Source organism: Sceloporus occidentalis, unplaced genomic scaffold, assembly GCF_023333645.1.
Source record: "Sceloporus occidentalis isolate IW3139 unplaced genomic scaffold, rSceOcc1.0.p SCAF_4, whole genome shotgun sequence".
In the NCBI taxonomy this organism is placed as follows: domain Eukaryota; kingdom Metazoa; phylum Chordata; class Lepidosauria; order Squamata; family Phrynosomatidae; genus Sceloporus; species Sceloporus occidentalis.
Window position 1 is genome coordinate 1874739 of NW_028316984.1, and position 25041 is coordinate 1899779.

At 46.7% G+C, this 25041-nt stretch overlaps 1 protein-coding gene across 1 annotated transcript; it reads right to left on the reverse strand.

The window, feature by feature from the left end:
• Positions 1 to 1169: 1169 nt before the first annotated feature.
• Positions 1170 to 17336, reverse strand: LOC149313407 (ras-related protein Rab-20-like). The gene is made up of 2 exons (XM_089519051.1): positions 16966 to 17336; positions 1170 to 1955 (listed from the first exon to the last, which is right to left on the reverse strand). Exons 1-2 carry the CDS (start codon positions 17132 to 17134, stop codon positions 1423 to 1425), a joined length of 702 nt encoding a protein of 233 aa, XP_089375177.1. The 5' UTR covers positions 17135 to 17336; the 3' UTR covers positions 1170 to 1422.
• Positions 17337 to 25041: the final 7705 nt, after the last annotated feature.

Genomic DNA, 25041 nt, shown 5'->3' on the forward strand with positions numbered 1-25041 from the left:
GCTCAGTCCTAAGCAAATCTAATAATAGTGATGTGTCCCTGGTTATGTACAGAATGTATTTCCCACACCAATATATGTATGGGATTTAAGCCTAAAACAGAAGGCATGTCTTTCATTAGTAAGAACTTTGTGACAGCAAGAGTGGTTTGACAGTGGAATGGATTGCTACAGAAGGTGGTGCATCCTCTGCACTGTATATTTTTAAACTGGATGAAGATATCCACCTCTTGGGGTGCTTTGGCTGTGAATTCCCTGCCTCTCCAGAAGCTGGAAAATATTACCTTCTGGATCTCTTCCAGTGCTAGAATTCAGGTATGCTTTATGCCAACCATATCTCATTCTAGAAATTACTGTTTACAAAATTTATCACTTTGCTATATAAAAGCAACTATAGTAATTAAATAAGAAAGTAACAAGAAGCCAATGGAACAGATTAAAGCTCAACAAGTTCCAGACAGCTCTACAAATTTTCTTCACTTTACGTCCATTCTTTGGTCATAGAGGTATCACAGAATCGAGTTGGAAGAGAACCCCAAGGGCCATCCAGTCCAACCCCCCGCCATGCAGGAACATAGAATCAAAGCACTCCCAACAGATGGCCATCCAGCCTCTGTTAAAAACCTTCAAAGAAGAAGACTCCATTCTCCAAGGGAGTGTGTTCCACTGTCGAACAGCTCTTAGGAAGTTCCTCCTAATGTTGAGGTGGAATCTCCTTTCCTGTATCTTCCATCCACTGCTCTGGGCCCTATTCTCTGCAGCAGCAGAAAACAAGCTTGTTCCAGCCTCAATGCAACACCTCTTCAAATACTTAAACAGGGCTCTCCTATCACCTCTTAACCTTCTCTTCTCCAATAGGCTTTACAATACATTGTATATCTAACAAATGTATTTCCAGTTGGGATAATAGTGGATAAGATGCTTAGTGCTTTTACAATAATATTCCATCCGCTTTATCTTACTGAAGGTCTGGGGAACATACCAGTGTACAGTAGGAATGATACTAGCCTGAGACAAATGACCTTTTGTTGTGGTAACATACTATGTGTACAAAACAGTTACTGTACACTCGGCTCTTTCCAGAAAACGATTAACTCTTCATTGCTATAAAAACAAATGGGGAAATAGCAATATGTTATTGCTAAATACTGAATGTGCACATGAAGAGCAAGTTGGCAGAGAAGAAATACACCTTTAATGAGGAGAAATAACAATGATTCAGAAATCTTAAGGCACCATCTATGGAAGATTTACTTAAAAATCATCTTCTATATCATTGTTACTTGAAGCTTTTGCCTCCATCAAACCTCATTGATCTGTTTTGCAAAAAAGTAGTTTGTCTGATTGATCTTGATACTCTTGCACTGAAGCCTCTTTAATGATTATACTCTTCAAAATAGTGTGGACCAATTACATTCATTTTTTTTATCTGCAGCAGAGAAACTGTGTGTTTTTTGTTGTCTTGTAACTATTTAAATCTACAGTTTGTGGCAAACCTTCAGCCTTCTGCTGCAAAATTAGTGGCACCACCATCTCAAATACAGTTTCGAAGAGGCAATCTACATTATAGCCTGTTTTTGCACTGGTTTCAAAGCACATTTTTTCTGCTGCTGGGACATTCTTTTCATCCAACATTTTATATTTCAATATCTTCTTATAAAGTGCGACGGCATCATCTACTTGGACTTGTTTTTTCATCTTGGTAGAAATTAAACTGTTGTTAGGTTTCTCAGACTGATTGTTATGTTCTGCTTCATGGAGAAAGGCACAATCATCAGTGAGGTCGACTTTGTTCCCAACAATTGCAAAGATGCAGTCTGTACTGGCAGTGTCTGTTAATGCAAGGAATCTATCCTCAAGTTCCACCATGCTCTGTACGTTGGTGACATCATAGGTGAGAATAACAGCTGCTGCTCCTCGGCAGTACATTGACCCAAGGCCATGAAACTGTTCACGACCTAGAAGAGAGGAATGGGAAAAGATACATGGGACACAGACTTCACATTCTGAAAATGACTGATGCAAAAAAAAAACTTCGGTGCAATCAGACAGCTTACATTTAATTCTATAGTGTCTTGAAAGGATCACAGAAGGAGGCTATGGAAAGGACTTCCAACCATAATCCATATATTTCAGTGTTTTTCAAGTGATATGATGCAGAAGTAATTCTGCCACCCTGAAAATGCCAAGGACTGGCACCATATTTCTGCCTACTGGCTACAACTCTTTCTTTTCTGGAAACTTGCCAACGACCAGCACCAGTCCAGGGACTACCACTATGAGTAGCTCTGATGATTGGGCTAGAATCCATGGGAACAAAAAAAGACAAATACCAAGATGATCAAAAGATGGTCTGTTTGTTAGCTGAAAAGCCCGATACATTTCAATCTACATGTACTCTTAAAGCCTTGGGGGGGATAAAATAATAGAATCATAGAGTTGGAAGAAACCACAAGGGCCATCCAGTCCAACCCCCTGCCATGCAAGAATACAAAATCATAGCACCCCGACAGATGGCCATCTAGCCTCTGTTTAAAAACCTCCAAAGAAGTAGGCTCCACTACACTCTGAGGGAGTGCATTCCACTCTCAAACAGCTCTTACTGTCAGGAAGTTCTTCATAATGTTTAGGTGGAATCTCTTTTCCTGGAGCTTGCATCCATTGTTGCAGGTCCTGTTCTCTGAAGCAGCAGAAAACAAGCTTGCTCCACCCTCAATATGACACCAAATATTTATGCAAATCATACAAGGACAACACATAAATGGACAGGTTGCTTACCTGTAACAGTATTTCTTCGAGTGGTCATCTGCGAATACATACAAATGGGTTTTACTGCGCCTGCGCAGTGCTGCTCGGAACCTTCTGGAATCACTGGGCAAAGTTTACTTTGCAACATATTGAAACTTTTTGGCGGTAACTCCGCCCACCCGTTATAAGGCCCCTGCCTTCCCACTCTTTTCCCCAGTTCCGTAATTTTTCCGCCAAGCAGGCGAAGGAAGAGAGCCAATGAGAGCAGGACACTGAGGGGACGGACGGGTGGGATTTGTATGTATTCGCAGATGACCACTCGAAGAAATACTGTTACAGGTAAGCAACCTGTCCTTCTTCTTCGTGGTCTCTGCGAATCATACAAATGGGTTTAGACTGACAAGCTTAGGTATGCGGCGGAGGGAGTGTCCTGAGACCATAGCTATGGTAAACCAAAGGCATATTTATTACAATAAACACCTTGAACCATAAAAGGAGTCAGTCTTTCTGTTGATGCACAGACCAAACATAGCAATAACATTGCTAAACCTGAGAGGGGAACAAGAGGTCGTGCAAGACCCATCCATGGAAATTGTGCAAATTATCATTCAACAAATTGACATAGTAACATATGTACATAAGTGCTGAAACACAACCATCAGTAGTGCAATTAATGCAACCCTGAAACCAACACAGCCCTCCCGAAAGCTGCGTCTCGAATGGCTCTGGTGTCCAACCTGTAATGTTTTATAAAAGTCAGAGGTTGGGACCAGACAGCGGCCTTGCAGACATCCTCGAGGGGGATCCCTGACAGAAATGCAGAGGATGCTGCCATTGACCTCGTGGAGTGGGACCGAACCCTACCAGGGAGAGGCTTGCCTAACAGTTCATAGCAGAGGTGGATGGTCCCAGCCACCCATTTGGACAACCTCTGCGCAGACACAGGCAACCCCTGCTTCGGTACCGAGTAGCACTGGAAGAGTCTCTCGGACCGACTGAAGGCAGCAGTTCTGTCCAGGTAAAAGGCAAGTGCTCTCCTGACATCAAGAGAGTGCAGGCACCGCTCCTCATCCGACGTCGGATTGGATGCGAGGGTAGGCAGTACAATGTCCTGGCACATGTGGAAAGCAGACACTACCTTAGGCAGGAAGGTAATGTCCGTACGGAGGACCACCTTGTCCTTGTGGAACCTCAGGAATGGTTGGTCCCTACGTAAAGCACAGAGTTCACCCGCACGGCGGGCAGAGGTGATGGCCACAAGAAAAGCGGTTTTCCAAGTCAATAGTCTCAAGTCCGCTGTGGCCATCGGTTCAAAGGGCTTGGATTGGAGGGCGGACAATACCGACTCCAAGCTCCAAGCCGGCGTAGGTACCGATACAGGAGGATAAAGGTTTGCACAACCCTTCAGGAACCCCTTCACCAAGGGGTCTTTGAAGAAAGAAACCCTCCCCCCGAACTGGTATTTGGCACAGATGGCAGACAAGTAGCATTTGATGGATGTGAGAGACAGCCCTCCATCCAAAAGTGCCATCAGGAACTCCAGCACCACTGGAGTGGACACCTGTGTAGGAGACAAGCCCTTCTGGTCCAGGAAGAGGCAAAATCTCCTCCATTTCAGGGCATAGGAACGCTGAGTGGAAGGTTTCCTCGCAGCCAGGATCACTGCCCTTACCGACTCCGGTAAGGTAGTCAGCACCGAATCCTCCAGGCCACCAGCGGCAGGCTCTCGATGTCGGGATGGAGAATCCGGCCGTCCTGGATCGAAAGCAGGTCCGGGCGAGGGTCGAGACGGAGGAAGCATCTCCCGGAGAGGTGGAGAAGGGATGCGAACCACGGCTGTCTCGGCCACCACGGGGTGATGAGGATCGCATGCGAGCGGTCCGTAGTCAATTTGGAAACCACTCTGATGATCAGAGGGAACGGAGGGAAGGCGTAGAGGAGCTCTCCCGTCCAGAGGAAAGCGAATGCGTCTCCGAGGGATCCGTCCATCCGCTTCCTGGAGCAGAACTGGGGACAGTGGCTGTTCCAGACGGTCGCGAAGAGGTCGATCCGGGGGGTTCCCCACCGATCGAAGAGGTCGCTGACCGTCTCGGGATGGAGCCTCCACTCGTGGCACACCGACGGAGATCTGCTGAGGCGGTCTGCCAGCTCGTTGTCTTCTCCGGGGAGGTGAATCGCTTGGAGGAGAACGCGTCTCTGGATGCACCAATCCCAGATGCGGAGTGTGAGGCCGAGCAAGGTCCTGGATCTGGTACCACCCTGTTTGTTGATGTAGTACATCACGGTGGTGTTGTCCGTCCTCAGGAGGACCACTCTCCCCAAGACAGCAAACTCGAATGCCCTCAAAGCCTTCTCCACTGCAAGCATCTCCAAGGCGTTGATGTGGAGGCGCTTGTCTTGTGTGGACCACCTGTCTTTGACGACAAGGTCGAGCAGGTGGGCGCCCCATCCCTCCAGGGATGCATCGGTTGTCAGAGTCAGCTGTGCCTGGGGCTGATGGAAGGGCATCCCGGAGCAGACATTGGAGCTGTCTAACCACCATCTGAGGGAAGCGGCCACAGGTCTCGGTACCGTGAGCCACATTGAAGGCGGGTCCTCCAACGGAGAGAAGACGGAGAGGAACCAGGCTTGGAGAGGCCGAAGACGAAGTCTTGCCCAAGAGGTGACGAATGTCGTCGACGCCATGTGGCCCAGAGCGACTTGGACATCTCTGGCTCTCACCCTTCTGTGGGAGATGAACGGCCTGAGGGATGCTGTCAGGGCCTGAAACCGGTCCGGAGGGAGGAAAGCTAGGCAGTTGTCGGAGTCGAGGACGGCCCCGATGAATTTGACCCGCTTGGTCGGTGTAAAGTGGGACTTTTCCCTGTTGACGACCAGCCCGAGGGAGTCCAGCAGGCGCAAGGTGAATGAGACTGCCTCCTGCAGCTCGTCTTTGGATTCGGCTGCGAACAGCCAGTCGTCTAAGTAGGGAAAGACCATGAAGCCCTTTTGGTGAAGGTATGCCACCACCGGTGCCATGCACTTCGTGAAGACTCGTGGAGCCGTGGCCAAGCCGAAAGGAAGCACGTTGTAGTGGTACGAATCGGGGCCGACAGCGAAGGTGAGGAATCTCCGGTGGGACTGTCGGATCCCGATGTGGAAGTAGGCATCCTTCAGGTCGACGGTCGCGAACCAGAGGCCCTGGTGGAGCAGAGGTAGAATGGAAGCCAAGGTTACCATTCGGAAGCGACGGTAGTCAAGGAACAGGTTCAATTGTCTCAAGTCCAGGATGGGCCTAATGCCCCCATCCGCCTTCGGTACCGTGAAGTACCTGGAGAAAAAGGCCCGAGAACACTGGTCGGGAGGCAAAGGGGAGATTGCCCCTTTCGCAAGCAAGGTGCGCACTTCGTCGAGAAGGGTGTCCGAGGGGGGAGTGGACATAAAGGCTCCAGTTGGAGGGAGCTCTTGGAACTCGAGGGCATAACCCCTGCGGACGATGTCGAGAACCCACGAGTCCGATGTTATAGAGGCCCAGGTGTTAACAAAGGGCCTCAAGATGTCCAAAAAGAAGAGGGGTGAAGGGGAGACGAAGCGCGCTGCGTCCCTTCAGGCTCTCTTCTTCCCCTGGTCGGTGTCCTGCCGGCGGGACTTGCGGTACCGGGGCGGGAAGTTGCGACGGCCAGAGGAGGAGGAAGACTGCGAGGGGAAGCGCTGTCTCTGAGGGCCCTGCTTCTGGGGCTGTCGGTCCCGGGAGAAGGTCCCCTGTGACTGACCTTGCGGCTGCCACGGGCGCTGACGCTTCCGGAACGGAGAAGCCGGTGCCGAGGACATGCCGTGTTTCTTCGCCGCCGCCTTCATCCTAAACTTGCGGTTTAGGCGGTCGTCGGTCTCGGCGTGGAAGAGGCCGGTTCCGTCGATCGGCATGTCCTCAATGGCAGCTCTGACCGTCGGGTTGAGGTCGGAGGCTCTCAGCCAGGCGTGGCGCCGTAGGGCCATGGAAGCTGACATGGCCCTCCCGGAGCAGTCCACCAGATTCCTGGAAGTGGTGATCAGCCAGCTTCCAATGGAGTGCGCCTCGTCCCTGATCTCCACCAGCTGCCTCTGGATGTCGCCTGGGACGTCCGGGACGAGGGGGGAGATCCGTTCCATGAGGGTCTGGATGTAGGCCCCCATGCACGCGGTGTAGTTGGCGGCCTTGACCCCCAGTGCAGACGCCGAGTATGCCTTCTTAGCCAGTCCGTCTACCTTCTTCGCCTCCCGGTCGACAGGAGAGGTGGCCTGCTTGGGAACGAAGCTGTGCTGGGCTCCCTCAACGATGGCAGAGTTCGGCCGAGGGTGTTCGGCCAACCAAGGGCAACTCGCCGGGGCAACCCTATATAGCGACTCCACCTTGCGGGAGGGTGCCGATAGGGCGGCCGGGGAGTTCCAGGACCTCTTGACGATGGTCTGAAGCGAGGGGAGGAGAGGCAGGCACGGCGGAGTGGGGACTCGTCCATGCACCCGACGCTCAACCGGATCCTCAGCGTCGTCGACTGCGGATGCGAGCTCGATGTCGAGAGCCCTCGCCATCTTAACCACGTGCTCCGTGAAGGACCTGACATCGTCCGACGGAGAAGACGGCTCCGGGTTGTGCATCCTCTGAGGGGAGGCCGAGCCGGAGAGGACATCCTCGTCCGAGGGTGCCTCCGAGGGTGGCAGCAGTTCGTCCTCGGAATCCAGGTCAGAAGAGAGAGGGTCAGTCACTCTGACCTGGGATCTCGAGCGGGCTGGAACGAAGTCGACCGAAGACCGGGAGCGTCGACGGGGTGGAGATAGCGACCTCTCACGTCTGCGGGGTGGAGACGGCGACCTCTCGTAGACCGACACGGTCGGTACCGATGCGGACGGGTGAGACCGGTCTGCAGGAGGGGGGTTCAATTTGGTGAACTCCCTCAAGGCTCTGTCCTCCGGGACCGACATGTAGTAGCGGCGCGACTGCATGTCGTAGAAGAGGTCCGGGAAATCTTGCCCGCGAGGCAAGTCGTCCTCATCTTCGGTTGCCTGGTGGGATGGCGACCGATGCTCGGGGGAGCGAGGAGGCACTGTGTCATCCGTCCCGTGGGAGAAGTCCCCGATCGGAGGAGGCAGAGGTGTGACCGGTACCAGGGTCCCTTGGTCCGGCGGCGTCGGTCCCTGGTCGCGGGGAGCTGATGAAGCGGAGGCGCGAGCCTGTTTGGAGGGGGAGCGCTTCTTCTCCTTCGGTCCCGGTAGGTCGGTAGTGGTCCGATCCTTGGAGGACTTTGCCTTTTTAGGGGCAGGATCGCGACCGGCCTCGTCGTGGCACCTCTTCTTCCCATGCTTGGAGGGCTCGTCGGGTGGGAAGAACGGATTGTCCGGGAGGTCCAGGATGACAGCAGCCGCTGTCGACGAGGAAGGCCTGGGTGATCTTGACCCCTGTACCGGCTCGGTCTGATCCGTAGGTGTCGCATGGCGCGATGCCTTGGACGCCTTGGAGGCCTTGGAGGACGAAGGCGAGGGCAGATGGACCTTCCGCTCGGTAGCCTCCTTTGAACGGGAACCCTCCGATCCCTTCTTCGGTTTGGAGGCCCGCTTGGTACCCTCAGTCCCCGATGACTTATGGGGGCGCTTGGAGGGTCGGTCGGTGGCGCTGGGCAATTTGGAGCCACAGGCCACATTGGAGGTGGTGGAAGGGGTCCCGGCCGGGACACACACCACACTGGAGACGGCAACTCTCCCCGATCCCACGCTGGAGACACTCGCCCGGGACGACGAAGCGGGGGGCGCCAAAGGCGGGACAGAAGAGGACCGCGAACCTCCCTCCTGCACTTTCCCCAGGGCGATTGCCGACGTGAGCCGGGACTCACGGTTCTTACGAGCCTGAGTGGAGAGGGATCCGCAGAGCGCGCAGGCCTTGGGATCATGGTTCGGACCAAGGCACAACAGGCAGGAGGAGTGCGGGTCCTGAACGGGCACCTTGCCCTTGCAGATGTCGCACTTTTTGAAAGGCGCCGGCATCTCCAAAATCGTCAAGCCGAAGGGAAATCCGAAAACGAAGTCAGCAGTCCGAAGGTCCAAAGTTACCAGGGGCGGGAGACAAAGAATGGTCAAGATACAGTCCGAGTTCAAAAACGAAAGTGATTCCAGCAAGCGAAGCAAGCGAAAGTTCCTTGAAGCAGCTAGCGCGGCGGAAAAAAGGAACTGGGGAAAAGAGCGGGACGGCAGGGGCCTTATAACGGGTGGGCGGAGTTACCGCCAAAAAGTTTCAATATGTTGCAAAGTAAACTTTGCCCAGTGATTCCAGAAGGTTCCGAGCAGCACTGCGCAGGCGCAGCAAAACCCATTTGTATGATTCGCAGAGACCACGAAGAAGAAACATGACATCACATTATATTCTATCTGTGACATCACATCAGTATTCTATCTGTACATTACCCAAAGATTGGGCATTCCCACTTAAAATCAAAACCTCTGAGCCAGGAATTCTAAAATCATTTTGGAGGCCTAGAGGAAGCCTGGACAACACCAAAACATAGGCCAACACATAGGGCTTTCCAATTAAAACAGACAAATAATCATTAGAGCATCTTGAGACCTTTATCTTGTTTCTCCTGTGGATTTCACTGTATGCTCCCCAGTTTTTGCTGCTTTTTTAAGATAATTTTCCACCACCCCTGAGAAGGGAGGCTACACCTTAGCTCTCCAAGTGACCCAGAGGAAGCACAGACCATTCTCTGCCAACTCACGGGATTTTTAGTCTGAATCTGTTAGCCATGCTGCTTTCTTCCTCCTTACCCCCTCCCCCCGCAGAAGAAATCACTTGATGATCAGCGGCCTTTGGTAAATTTTACACTGGACTGAACTTGGCAGAGAGAGGGAGGGAAGGAGGGGCCTCATGTAACTGGATTTTGGAAATAATAGGCAGATTTAATAGAGTATAAGTAGTTGTCTGGCAAATATGTACATTGAGCCTCTCTATCTAAAAATCTTGAGTTTGGCAAGGCAGATTACAAACCAAACAAACTGCCTACATGGTACCCCTACTGAGGCCTTCCAAAGCTTTGCACCTTTGGGTAGGACATACAGAGCTGGGCCATAGGAGTTTATCACATGGGAGGAATTTCTCTTAATTTCGAATGAAAAGAAAGTGGGGCCAGAATGCATTCACGTGAATTCACTAATTCAGCGAATTTATGTGAATTCAAATTGCGTTTGAACTGACTTCCAATTGCCCGAAAATAGCTTGCCATTGCCCCAAATTGCATGTGATCACCTCTCACCCAATAACTTGAAACCCCATGATTGTGTTCAAACTGACTTCCCATTGCCCGAAATTGTGTGTGGTAGTCTGTCACGCAATAACGTTAAACCCCATGATTGCGTTCGGATTGCCATTGGATTATACTTCCAATTTCCCTTGTCTGATAATGTCCATAGTAACTTTTCTGAAACAGAAACCAGTTCTTCTATCCTCACTGTTCATATTTGGTCCCGAAGGGCACTCCCCCAAATCCACTGGGATTGCCTCTGCCATCCAATAAGTAATTAAGGCCAATTTCAAGTAAACACTCTTCTAGTTAGAAGTAGGTCTCTCAAGAGAGTTCTTAAATCAGCCTTCTTTGCATTACAAAAGCAAGATCTATGTAACTCTTCTCCCCAAAGAAAGTGGGCTAGGTCCCCCATAGGATAGGCTTTTGTGGTCTCAGAACAGAGTTAGCCTCAAACCAGTTGGAGAGTCTTAGTGGCTCACCAGAACTATGCCACCTTTTATGAGTACTGTGAACATCAGCTCACAGAACCTGCTCCAGGATCTGCCCAGTGAGAGGGGGCTTTTCCTTTTTCAGTAAAAATGCCTTTAACTTTGGGGGGTGTTGGGACAAAAATTGGCAGCACTCACTGCAGTTGCACTGCAGTTGCCCACTTGTGGCTTAGAACATACGAATTTGGCCTGACCATAATTTGGGAGAGGTCTAATTAGGGAGAGGCGGGGTGGACAATTTGTGATCCTAAAGCGTTGCCTCACAATATTTCACCATTATCTATGTTGGCTAGGGCTAATAGAATTGCAATCCATCAACATCTGAAGGGAGACAAGTTCACCACCCCTAGTTTATTGTGTGCCTTCAAGTTGTTCCCAACTTATGATGACCCTAATGTGAACATCATGTAGATGGTGTAATAGAAGAAGTTACAAGTGGGAAGACAAGGACACAGAAAGGGGGAACTAAAACTAAGGCAAAGTTGCATGAAGCCCTGTGCATCAGGAAGCTGGGAAACATCCAGATTTGTACGAACAAGCAGACAACTAAGAGATGTGCCAATCTTGTGGTTCAGATGGGTTCATGTGACATCATGTGGATTTTATATAATGATGTTAACCAGTTGTTAACAGTCTGCAAGTAGTCTTTTTTTCTCATGTTGCTTTCCTAGGTACAGCTTTTTCCTCTCAGTAACTTTATGTTATTGTTACTGTTTTACAGGGACTTTTAGTTAAAAAAATAATCAGTTAATCAGTTTTGCTTTTGAATTATTTTTTGCAGTTTTGGCAATAACTGTCTCACAGCCTCTTCCACATGTCTGGATTTGAATTACTAGATTCTTCTGCTGATGGCACACAGAGTCCAGAATACATTTTAGTTTTATCCTAACCCAGAGGGTTGACATTAAAGATGGCCAAAGTGTTTACAAGCTGCTGCTCTTGTATATATATAGACAGGATCAGCTGGTTTAAACCAGTTTGGTTTACCATGGCTTAAACCAAATAACTTTAAAAAAAATACTCCCAGTTTTTAAAATTTCTTCTTCTTCTTCTTCTTCTTCTTCTTCTTCTTCTTCTTCTTCTTCTTCTTCAGTCTGGCTTTTACTGTACTACTTTTTCCAACACTGTAACTGGAACAACAGCAACTGTTTAAATTTAAAATTTTTAACTTAAATAGTTTATTGGCAGTTGTTTATTGTTAGAGCAGTATTCAGTGTCAATTGCTTCTTTTTGATCATTTTATTTTATAGTGCCCGAAATGCCATTCAGAAACAAATCCTTCAATTAACATAAGTTCAACCAAATCAACTTGCTTTGAAAAGAGTACTTTTTAGTCTTATATTAGTCCTATATAAAAGAGATGACAACATGAAGGACACATGGAATGAACAGCCATATGAAGATGAACCCCAAATTCTAAAAAGCGAGGTGAAGGCTATAATAAGAGAAATGGCAAAAAAACAAGTCTCCAGGAACAGATCATATTCTAATCGAACTGCTGCAATCCACATTGATAGGGCCAACTTTGGTGTTAACCAACATATGTCAACAGATACGGAAAACAAAACAATGGCCAATAGATTGGAAATGATCAATATACATCTCCATCCACAAAAGAGGAGACACAAGAGACTGCAGCAACTATAGGACCATAGCACTAATCTCCTGCGCAAGCAAAATTATGCTGAAAATTCTGTAATATAGACTCCAACTGTACATGGAGAGAGAAATCCCAGAGGTTCAAGTGGGGTTCAGGAAAGGAAGAGGCACTAGGAACCACACTGCAACATAGGATGGCTAATGCAGCACACCAAGGAATTTCAAAAGAAAATCAGCATGTGACTATAGCAAAGCCTTTGACTACATAGATCATGAAAGGCTACAGAACGCCCTTAAAGACATGTGAGTACCAATACATCTGATAGTCCTGATAAGCAATCTGTGCTCAGGATAAGAGGCTACTGTCAGAACAGAATACAGACAAACAGAATGGTTCCCAACCGGAAAAGGGGTCAGACCAAGCTGCATCTTATCACCCTACCTGTGATACCTATCAATTTATATGCAGAGCACATTATAAGAAAAGCAGGCTTGGACACAGAAGAGAGAGGAGTGAAAATAGAAGGAAGGAATATAAACAATCTGAGATATGCTGATGACACCATAATACTAGCAGAAAATCTCACAGACCTCGAACAAATACTAAGGGAGATCAAAGAAGAAAGTGCAAAGGCAGGCTTACTGTTGAATATAAAGAAAATAAAAATAATGACCATGGAGAACTTACAGCGCAGTATTAAGTGTACTACCGGGTACATGGATGTATAGGACAACTGTTCACATTAATTCTTTTAAAAGTATTTAGGTGTGGAAACTGGAGACACCTTCACCAAGCCTTTTGTGAGTCAAATATATCACAGGCTGTGAACACACCCTGGTATCATTTGTCCAGCTGGCTTTGCCAATCATTCATCCTTCCCAAAGTGGGAAGAGACTGGGTGAGCTGGTTGACCCCTCATGAAGCACAGCTCTTCTGTTATGTCCAATCACCAGCTGGATGTAGAGGTACCCATTCCCTCTCCTCCCCTCGCTACCCTTGGGCTTCCCAAATGAAAAGATGAGTAGCACAAGGATTGTGTTATCTTGTTGTTATCTCTGAGCAATAGCTGGAGATGGAGAAAGCATCAGGGACGTCACTGACGTCTATGAGAAGATATGCTAAAAATGAACAAAGAGAAACAAGTTTCAGTGTTACTTGGTTTTCTCTTTATCGCCTTTGTTAAAAATAATATCAGATTCACTTCTTCTCCAGTGTCACATCTGCATATTTGGAAAAATGCGTTAAGTGAGCAGATCCAGTCTACTGAACTATGCAACCTCTGTCTGAATTGTAATTCAGGTCTGACTCATTTAACAACTGCACGTATAAAACTTACATTGTGCTGTATAAATTACAAAACTGTATCAACTGCGTAAACTGTAATATAAAACTGTACAAGAGTTATAAAACTTTCAAAATAGAGTGTTGCTTAGAAAGAAATGTTATACATGAGATATGGTATTGTAGTATGTTCTGAGGTCTCCCTGACCCTCTAGAGGGCATTTTGGGACATTTTGAGGACATTTTGATTGTGTGTTCCTGCATGGCAGGTGGCCTTTTCCGCTCCCCCCCCCCCTTCAACCTGGGATGAGTGTGAACGTCACAGAAATAAATCGGTTCCAAACTGGTTTATTTCTGTACTGTGGACAGCCTCTAGGATTCTAACTGTATGTCTTGCTGTCTGCCTTCAAGTAATTGCAGTCTTATGGGGCAAACCTATCATTGGGTTTTCTTGGCAAGATTTGTTCAGAGGGGGTTTGCCTTTGCCTGAGTCTCTCTGAGGCTGAGAGAGTCTGGCTTGCCCAAGGTTATGCAATGGATTTCCATGGTCCAGCAGGGATTCAAACCCTGGTTTCACTCAAACCACTACCCCACTCTGGCACTCACAGCTGAGTGTGGGCAGTCCTTTCAAATCTTCTCAACAGACTGGTCCCAAATTGGAAGGAGCCCCCCACCCTTCCAGGATATGCTGTTGTAGTTCTGAACACAGTCATCCCCCTTCTTCCTCCCCAGCCCCACAAAACCACACAGCCCTCCTGGAGGCTTCCTTCCCAGAACCTTCTAATATGGAGGGGGCTTCAGTGTTCCCAGCCACAGAGTCCTCTGAGCTTGCAAAAGGAGCACCACGGCTGGCCACCCACCCAACCCTCCTTGCTTGGTGTTTTTCGGGGTGTAAGGTGGGGTATCCCCCTGAACTTAGGCCTCACTCCCCGCCTCCATGCTATGGAATGTTTTGAATTGTAGTTCTGGGAGACCTTCTATCACAGATGCCTCTAGGGCCACAGCAAACTGCACTTTCCAGAATTCCACAGCATGGAGCCATTGCAATTAAAGTGGTGTCAAACCAGATTATTTCTGCAGTGCAGATGCAGCCCAAGACTCTCCCTGGTTTTGCTGTGACCGACCACTGCCCCATGGAAAGGAGCACTTGCTCTGTCCTGGAAAGGGCCTGGAGCCTGAGCCCAGAATGGCGAAGGAGCCACTCCGGCACCTGAAACACTTTGGCAGGATGAGATCAGGCATCCTCCTCCTTTTCCCAGGACATGTCCTACATTTCAGCCTTCTGTCCTGGAGGAATTCCAAAATGTCCTCCATTTGGAGCAGGACTCAGATGCCTGGATTTACAGTATATTTATGTTTTGAGCTTTTACTTTTGTAATGTCCTCTGTTGTTCTTGCATGTCCTCCATTTCATGAACTGGGACAGGAGTTGGATCCAGAGTGGTCACAGGTCCCAGCCACCAAGGAAGACCAGGCACTGCAAAAAGGAGGATGGTCAAGACAAAAATGGAGGACCTGACAAAAGCAAAAGCTCCAAATATTCTTATTAATATTAAATTCACGCTTCTTAGGTTCAAAATGGAGGACATTCTGGAATCCCTCCTGAACGGAAGTCAAAGCTAAAACACTCATAGAAATATTAAATTCATACTTCTTAGTCTTAGTCATGCTCAAAATGGAGGGCCTATTGGAATTCCTCCTGGGCAGAAGGCTGAAATGGAGGAGATGTCCTGGGAAAGGAGGAGGATCTCTGGTCTCCCTGTCAACTACTCTTACCATATAACTGGCAAGACCCATGCTCAACAATGGCTCTTTTTCATCCTGGAGAGAAGTGACCAGTGGGGTCCCACAGGGCTCTGTCCTGGGCCCAGTGTTATTCAACATCTTTATCAATGACCTGGATGACAGAATTGGGAGCACACTTATCAAATTTGCAGATGACACCAAATTAGGAGGAATAGCTAATACTCCAGAGGACAGGATCAAGATTCAAAATGATCTGAATAGACTAGAAAGCTGGGCCAAAGCTAACAAAATGAAATTCAACACAGAGAAATGTAAGGTACTGCACTTAGGGCGGCAAAATGAAATGCACAGATATAGGATGGGGGACACCTGGCTTAAGGAGACTATATGTGAAAGGGATCTGGGAGTCCAAGTAGACCACAAGTTGAACATGAGTGAACAGTGCAATGCGGCAGCTAAAAAGGCCAATGCAATTTTAGGCTGCATCAATAGAAGTATAGTGTCTAGATCAAGGGAAGTAATAGTGCCACTGTATTCTGCTCTGGTCAGGCCCCACCTGGAATATTGTGTCCAGTTCTGGGCACCACAATTCAGAAAGGACATTGAGAAACTGGATCGTGTCCAAAGGAGGGCGACAAAAATGGTGAAGGGTCTGGAAACCATGTCCTATGAGGAACGTCTTAGGGAGCTGGGGATGTTTAACCTGGAGAAGAAAAGGTTAAGAGCTGATATGATAGCCCTGGACCTGGAACAATGGATGCAAGCTATAGGAAAAGAGATTCCACCTCAACATTAGGAGGAACTTTTTGAGAGTAAGGGCTGTTCGAGAGTGGAACACATTTCCTCAGAGTGTAGTGGAGTCTCTTTCCTTGGAGGTCTTTAAACAGAGGCTGGATGGCCTTCTGTCAATGGGGATGCTTTGATTGTGATTTCCTGCATGGCAGAATGGGGTTGGACTGGATGGCCCTTGCGGTCTCTTCCAACTCTATGATTCTATGATTCTAAGACATGTCAGTAGGGTGTTGCAACAGTCCTCACCACAAAGGAGGATGGTGAGGCACCACAAAATGCAAGGCCTTCAAGAAAAAGACAGGACATTAAAAAAAAACACTCAAAGATACAGATAAGTTCTGCTTCGTTCTGCTCAGAATGGAGGACATTTTGGAATTCTTCCTTGTGGAGTGATGGTTAGGCAATGTAGGACAGTGAAGGAAAATGCAGGACGTGACCAAATAACACTAGAAACACTCAAACACGAATGCAAATGTAAAGCCATGCTTCTGTGTCCTGCTCTAAAGGAAGGACCTGTTGGAGTTCCTCCTGGACAGAAGGAGGAAATGGAGGACAGTCCTGGGAAAGGAGGACTTTAGTCCAGGAAAGCTCCTCCTGCCACCTTCTTTCTTCCAGTCAGTGTCAAAGGAGCTACAATCAGGATCTCTCTACAGACTGAGCCTACAGAGGAACACGGCTATATCTTTTAACAACAACAACAACAAGAACAACATGCATCTGAGGAAGTAGACTTCAGTCTACAAAAGCTCCTGCTGCCCCCTTCTTTCTCTCAGTGAGTCTCAAAGGGGCTGCAAGGTCTCTTACAGACTGATTTCACAGACTGACAGGGCTGTATCTTTTAATAATAATAATAATAATAATAATAATAACAACAACAATAGTATGGATTTCAGGAAGTAGACTTCAGGGAATCTGCTGCTGTTGCCAACTTCCTTCCGTCCATTGCGCCTGAAAGGGGCTGCAAGGTCTCTCTCCTCCTTCCTCCTACCCTTAAGAAGGAGGGCACCATGCCTAACCCTGGAGGGAGCCTAGGAAGGGCCAGGGCCAGGGCCAGGGCCGGGGCTGACCTGCGGTGTCCCAGACGGAGAGGTTGTGGGCGCCCCACTGCTTGAGGTAGAAGGCGCCGCCGACGGTGCTGACGGTGTCGGCGAAGCGGCGCTCCATATAGCGGTGGAGCAGCGAGGTCTTGCCCACGTTCATGTCCCCCAGCAGCACCACCTTCCCGTCGGGCTTCATGGCGGGACAGGCCCAGGCCTCCTCCTCCTCCTCCTCCTCTCTCTCTCTCTCTTTGGGCGGCAGGGGCCCTCAGGAAACTTCGCTGGTGGGCGGCGCTCAAGGGAGGAGCAAGGAAGGGCCCAGGACAAACTCCTTCTTGAGGGTTATGGATATGGCTCTGAGGGGGCTGAGCTCTTCCCCTCCCTCAGAGAGAAAGGAAAGAAGGAAGGAAGGAAGGAAGAGAGAGAGAGAGAGAGAAAGAGAAAGAAAGAAAGAAAGAAAGAAAGAAAGAAAGAAAGAAAGAAAGAGGAGGCTTGTAGCCTTCCAGGTGTGTTTGCGTGGTTTTTGGGGGGAAGAGTGCCACTCCCATGGCCGCCCCTCGTCCTCGACAGTACTCCTTTTAAGAGAAGAGGTCCCAATGGAGGAATGGATGCCAAGAGGAGGGACTCTGACAGTCGGGGCTGTTCGAGGGTGGAACACACTCCTTCCTCAGAAAACGTTAAGGCCTCCCAGCTCTTGGAGGTCTTGGAGGTCTCTGAGTCAGCAGCAGAGGCTGGATGGCCATCTGTCCCAGGCAGGAGAGGAGGGGAGTTCCTGCATGGCAGAAGGCGGGGGTCGGGCTGGAGGCGTCTCCCCCCACTCTCTGGCTCCCTAGGACTTGGGGTCAGGCTATTGGAAAGGCCTCAGCTTTCTCACATCATCATCATCATCATCATTATTTATATGGAGAGGGCTCTATCAGTATTCATGGGGCTTAATAGTAATAACATTTATTTGGTCTTTGACCAGTATAAAAACAAAACCACACAAACAGCGTATCAGTATAACAGTATCAGTATAACAGTAACAGGTTAAAATATAGTCTGATAGTAGACTATACATATACAATATCCAAACAGATCTTTCTACACGGTAATGAAATGACCATTTGTCAGTTGAGGGCGCAGTTTAGAAGCAATATAACAAAATTTAGCCACCTTAAGGGATACTGTAGGATCATTGTTATCCAATAGGAGGCATAAATAGAAGGAGTCAGGTTTGCCTGGGAATTTACACAGTAGTGGGCTAATCAGTTGGTGACAAATATCTCTATAGAATTAGCAGTAAAGGAGAACATGCTCATTGGTTTCAACAGCGCCCGAATCACATGGGCAAAAACGAAGTTCAAAAGGTGTTTTTTTAAATCTCCCTTCCAACATGGCCATGGGCAACACATTGAAATATGCCAGAGTTAAAGCCCTTCTAAACTTCAGGAGGGTAACATGGAACAGATATGGAGCTGGGGAGGCGACCAGAATTTGAACACTGAACATAACATATTTTGAGAGGGAAGCGGAGTCCGTATGTCTTTCTACATCGAGAACTTTTTGTTTAATAATAGATTTAGCTCTATTGGCATCAAGCTTTAGAATTTCATTTTTGTTGAGCCCTAACTCATTCAATTTCTTAAGAAGAGATGTTTCCCAAGGAGATTTACAAGAATCCAAAAAAATTAAATTTGTCAAGCCTCCAGGGGTTTTATGCAATTTTAGCCAATAGGTAAGTATACTGAGCCACAGACTAGATTCTATTTTAATAGTCCCAGCCTCCCTTCTAAGGACAGCATTCGGGACACAATTGGCGACCTGGAAAATTCTCCTAAGGAACTTAGTTTGCACACGTTCAGTTACATTGATGTTACTATACGGCCTCAATTGGGCTCCATATAAGAGTTGAGGGCGAACCTTGGCATTAAACAGTTTGATTGCGGCCGGAATAAAGTGAGCACCTTTAGTGAAAAAATTTTTTTAAGAATAGCCGTTATGGTTCTTTGGGCATTACTAATAACAAGTTCTGAATGGGCTGTTCTCCTTCCAGAGGAATGAAATACAATCCCTAAATATTTAAAAGTCTTAACCTGCTCAATGCGTTGTCTATCCAGTCTCCATTGTCTCCATTTGGGACGGTGACCAAAAGTAAGAATCTTGGTCTTGGAGGAGTTAATTATTAATTTCTCCTCTTTACAGTACAGAGCAAGAGAAGTTAGGGCTCTTTTAAGTCCAATAGGAGATAACAAAAGAATAACAACATCATCTGCATAAAGCAGTGAGTTAATGTGCTTCTTAGCCAGCTTTGGAGGATGAAAAGAAAGATTATTCAAGGCATAAATAAGGGAGTTAATGTAATAATTAAATAGAGTGGGGGCCAGGACACATCCCTGTCTTACACCCATCTTGACAGGAATTGCCTTGGAAACATGTCCTTGGAGGCTGCAGCTAACCTTAATATTAGAATTCTCATGGATCTTAATAAGAAGCAAGAGGAGTCGTTTGTCTATATTAGTGCACAATAGTTTCCCCCACAATCTAGGTCTATTAACTGAATTGAAGGCGGACTTAAAATCTATAAATGCTGCATATAGTGGTTGACCATAATGGAGGTATTTTCCTACAAGATATTGCAATATCATTGCATGGTCAATAGTGGATCGTCCAGGCCAAAAGCCTGCCTGTTCAGCCAACAGAATATCCTCGGACTCAAGCCAGTCTAAAAACTTATTTAAAAGGTGTTTTGTATACAACTTACTCACCAAACTCAAGAGACTAATTGGTCAAAAATTAGAGGGATCGGTTCTATTACCTTTTTTATATATCGGGATTATGATGGCCAAGCCCCAGTCTTTTAGAATGGAAGCAGATCTATCAATGGCCGTAAATAATTTAGAGAGGACCGGAACCCACCAATCAAGATTATTTTTGAGTACTTCACCAGTGTCCATGGGGCTTTATACAATGGTTTACGACTGATAACTGGACGCTTTCCTGCTTTCAGGCTCCCAGTCTGAGCTGGGTCAGCATGACAAAGCAGGCGGAACCCTCCCAAGGGCAGCTGAGGAGCTCAGACTCCTCAGAGGGCCCTTGCTCTCACTCTCAGTCTCCCTTCCTTTCCCTCCCACGGTGGGCGGGGCCAAGAGGAGCGCGCACTCTGGCCGTTTCCCTCCAGACGGCACTAAAGTTCTTTTCCCTCCCTTCTGGTCATGTGGCCCCATCCCCTCTCTCTCTCTGTCTCTCTCTGTCTCTCCCTTCAGAGTTCGGCCGTTGCTTTGTGTCAAACCCAACAATTTCTGCTAGCGCGCCTTAGGGGTGGGGCTGGGGGCGTGGTCACATGCCCCTATGTCAAGTCTCCCCGCAGCACCTCCCTCGCCATTTGCCACCATGTGCTTGGGGTTGCCGCTGGCCGCATGGAGTTCCCTAAGCCTCTCTGTGGACGTACATATGTGTGTATCTGGTTTTATTTTTTATATATATTTCCCACTTCTCCCTACGAATTAAGGCAGGTACAGCATTGTAAAATACAACGTCATAATAAAAGTTTACAATAACCCCAAACCCTCCCCCCATTAAAAATAATGAAAATTCAACAATTAAGAACAACATTAATAACATAATATAAATTAATCAGAGTGGAATGGACCATTATAGGAAGATAGGGCTATTTTTCTTCAGGCGGTCAGTCTGGGAAAGCCCACTGGAAGAGATCCATCTTGACAGTCTTCTTGAAGGTATCCAAGTGCCAGAGAAAGGGAGTAGGGTGCGTGCTGGGAGAAGACGCACATAAGCAGAGTTTACTGTACACAGACAAGACGCCCAGAAGGAGGTCTCTGAAGAATCTGAGTTGTGTGGCAATTTCCTCTCACGCAGGAATGGAATCACTGGACAACGAGGTTTCTCTCAATACGAGGGCTCTTTAATCTTTGTTACAGAGAACTATTTACAAAGATTACATTGAGTATCAGACATCCGTCTTTGCTACTCCTCAACCCGTTACTCCACCAACCAACCTCTGAGGCAGCCACAGTAACGCCAGCTGTCTCACACAGACTCAGTGACCATTGAGAATTGACACTTGGAACTTTGGCAGTTGCATCAACATTCCAGTGATGCACTCTTTAAATGCTGACACATCTGCCACAGCTTCCCCTAGTGGCCACATCATTGTCATTTTATCAGACCTGTTTCAACATGGTCCCGACACTAAGGCGGTAATAAGACAGATCTTCTCCGTGTGAGATCTTGAACCTTCTGACCAATGAGCGACAATGAAACTTATTGAATAAACAATAAAAGTTTATTGTAAGAACAAGGAAGAAGTGCTCTTAAACACTTTTTTGCAGAATCTGAAAAGCAAGCCTCAAACAGCCAAGATAAACCCCACCTTTTTTTCCTTTTGCCACCAGTCTCACCACACCCCCACCAGCCAGTTGCCATGAGAACCAAGTACCTTAACCTTGAGCTCATAGCATCTTCCCAGCCCGTTATCTCCTACCACATTCCAAACCCCAAACAGGCCCCAGCAAAAGCTAGCTAAGACACTATAATATACTACTACACATATACATCAATTGGCTTTGGAGTTCTGACACTCCGGCAGATCGTCCCAAAATTTATATATATGTATACACATACAGTCGGCCCTTCTTATACATGGATTTTTTATACACAGATTCAAGCATACACGGTTTGAAAATGTTCCAAAAAAGTATAAATTTACCTTGATGTTCCATTTTTTATTAGGGACACCATTTTGCTATGTCATTATATGTAATGAGACTTGAGCATACATGGATTTTGTTATACACGGGGGATCTTGGAACCAAACCCCAGCGTATAACAAGGGTCCATTGTATATACATATAAACGCATGTGTGTATGTGTGTGTGTGTATGTCATAGAATCGTAGGATCGTAGAGTTGGAAGAGTCCACAAGTGCCATCCAGTCCAACCCCATTCTGCCATACAGGAACTCTCAATCAAAGCATCCCAATTGACAGATGGCCATCCAGACTCTGTTTAAAGACCTCCAAGGAGGGTGATTCCACTACACTCCGAGGGAGTGTGTTCCATTATCAAACAGACCTTACTTTCAGGAAGTTCCTCCTAATGTTGAGCTGGAATCCCTTTTCCTGCAGCTTGCATCCATTGCTCTGGGTCCTATAGTCTTTGGAGCAGCAGAAAACAAGCTTGCTCCCTCCTTCATCCCTTCAAGTATTTAAACAGAGCTATTATGTCACCTCTTAATCATCTCTTCTCCAGGCTAAACAGCCCCAGCTCCCTGAGTCGTTCCTCATAGGGCATGGTTTCCAGACCTTTCACCATTTTAGTCGCCCTCCTTTGGACACGCTCCAGTTTCTCAACATCCTTTTTGAATTGTGGTGCATATGTGTGTGTAAATACACACACACATAACACACACACACGTGTGTGTGTGTGTGTATATATATATATATATACACACAGGTATATAATAGTATGTATATTTAGAAGGTATTTAGAAGGTAGAGTTTAGGAAGTAGACTTTAGTCTAGGAAAGCTCATGCTGCCAACTTCTATGTGTGTGTAAATACACACACACACACACACACACACACAATACCCTTCTTTGGAGGTGTTTAAACAGAGTTTATCACACTGGGGCTAATTTCGGCATTAAAGAGAGATCAAAGCGCATTTAAAGCATCCTGCAAATAAAGTGAAAATGATGGGTAATTGTGTAAGACTCAACATGGTGAAATTCAAGAGCACATAGACAGGATAGATCAATCAAGACCAAAAATCTGCATAATCCCTTCACTGAGTGAGTGTTTTTGGGTGATAGACTTTGTGTTTATGAGTGAACAGAAACCCAAGTACACTTCCCTTTGGTAGCGATACTCCTTTGTCCAAGGACATTTGCACTGATTATCCAGCCATTCACAGCCTCCCTGTTCATTCTTCCCTCCTAGAAAATAAATTCACTTTCTGAATTTTGCCCAAGGATAGGTTTTGCACTATAAATATACCTGCTTGGGCAGTATCAATCCAATCTTGCTTGAAGTCAGAGACACTCTTTCTGTATCTCGCTTGACATCTCAGCATTGCTGGCCACATCATGATCCTAAGACAGCTTGCTGAGCCACTTCTGTTACCTGTATGCCCCAACTGAACCTCCACACCTGGAACTGGTACAGTATCTCCCTGAGCAATCCCTTAAATCACTATCTGCTACCATCTTTAATGTCTTAGTCCTTGAACATGTGTGTGAGTGAATGAGTGTCTTTGCGTGACTTGCAATTATCTTTTCATCATAAATAAAATTGTTTTTGAAATTGCATTCTGGAGTTCTGATATACACAGCGTTGATCTCCACTTTGAATTGCCTGAGTTCTCTCGGCTTCTTTCAGTTGAGCTAATAAAATCCCTCCTGGGACCATAGCATTTTGGGTAACATGATCACAAGCAAATTTAGAATTAAAACAGCATATTTGGATTGAGATAGGAGTAACATTGAGTTAGGCATGATTAAGTGCATACTGATGGCAATGGACTCCAAAACTTGGGCAACATCTCACAGCAATTTGTAGGTATTGAATAGGACAAAAACCTGAGGGATCCTGTAGACCAGCGGCTCCCAACCTGTATTCTTAGGGCTCCACATACGCTTCCCAGGTGCTCCACAGCCACTCCAGGAAAATGAAAGAAATAAAAATTGAATGAAATTAAAGAATAAAAATTATTATTATTATTATTATTATTATTATTATTATTATTATTATTTAAACTCCTAAACACCATTTACTTGTAAGACATAGAGTAGGCTCCACCATAGAAATAAGGGCTCCATGAGTCAAAAGGTTGGGAAACCCTGCTATATACCAAGGGTTCAATGAGATTCACCTCTCCAAGAAGGAATGGAGCCATTGTAAAAGAATACTTCCCATCTAAGAGAAGTGGCCCAGATAGTTACCATGGTCAATGGTACTGAAAGCCATTGAGATGTCCAGCAGGCACAACAAGGACACAATCCCCCTCTCCATTTCCTGGAACAGATCCCAGGCCTGAAACCAGACTCAAAAGGATCTAGGGGGGAGCAAGCTTGTTTTCTGCTGCTCCAGAAACTAGGACCTGAGCAATGGATGCAAGCTCCAGGAACAGAGATTCCACCTCAACATTAGGAGGAACTTCCTGACAGTAAAAGCTGTTCAACAGTGGAACAAACTCCCTTGGAGTGTAGTGGAGTCTCCTTCCTTGGAGGTCTTTAAGCAGAAGCTGGATGACCATCTGTCAGGTATGCTTTGATTGTGATTTCCTGCATGGCAGAATGGAGTTGGACTGGATGGCCCTTGGGGGTCTCTTCCAACTCTATGATTCTATGATTCTATCTCTCACAGGAATCCCTGAAGCTGGATGGCCACGCACACTACACTCATTTTTCCTAAAATGAAATGCTGAAAAATGTTCATTAGGGTGTTCTACAGTAAAATCCAGGGACAACTTTTCAACAACAAAAGGTAAAGTTGCTTCAGTAATAGTAAATTTACTTTAAAATATTAATTTGTCATTATTTCTGAAAAAACAGATATATCACAAATTATAATTTTATGTCTAACTTGGTCAAAAAGTCAGCGTACGGATAAAGATATGAATGGTGGTTTGGGGAGCTGGGAGCATTTCCAACTTATGGCGACCCTAAAGCAAACCTATGATGGGGTTTTCTTGGCAAGATTTGTTGAGAGAGGGGTTGCCTTTCTCTCAGGTTGAGAGTGTATGACTTACTCAAGGGCATTCAGTGGGTTTCCATGGTTGAGCAGGGATTTCAGTGCTGGTCTCCAGAGTTGGTGATATTGCCTCTCTCACTTTAAGGCATATGTACTAAATCCAAGGGAAATTATGGCTAAGTGAGTGACAGCAACCCAAGGGTTTGAACTGTTTACATTTTTGTTACTGTTATTTAAATTTATTCTATTGTATGCACTTCTGGACCGAATACAAATATTTTTACAAATAAAATAATAAATTCAGGTACCCCTCATTAATTCAATTGAGAATGGTATGTAAAAACATACCATTTTCTTGCTCCTTGGCAGGGACGTAGCCAAGGGGGGGGGGGTTCTTGGGGTCCGGACCCCCCCT

Bases quoted from the DNA above. Each gene is read 5' to 3' on its own strand.
- LOC149313407 (XM_089519051.1), bottom strand. From the start codon at position 17,134: ATGAAGCCCGACGGGAAGGTGGTGCTGCTGGGGGACATGAACGTGGGC. The intron at 1,956-16,965 runs GTCAGCCCCGGC...CCTCTCTTCTAG, and splicing joins CTCCGTCTGGGACACCGCAG to GTCGTGAACAGTTTCATGGC.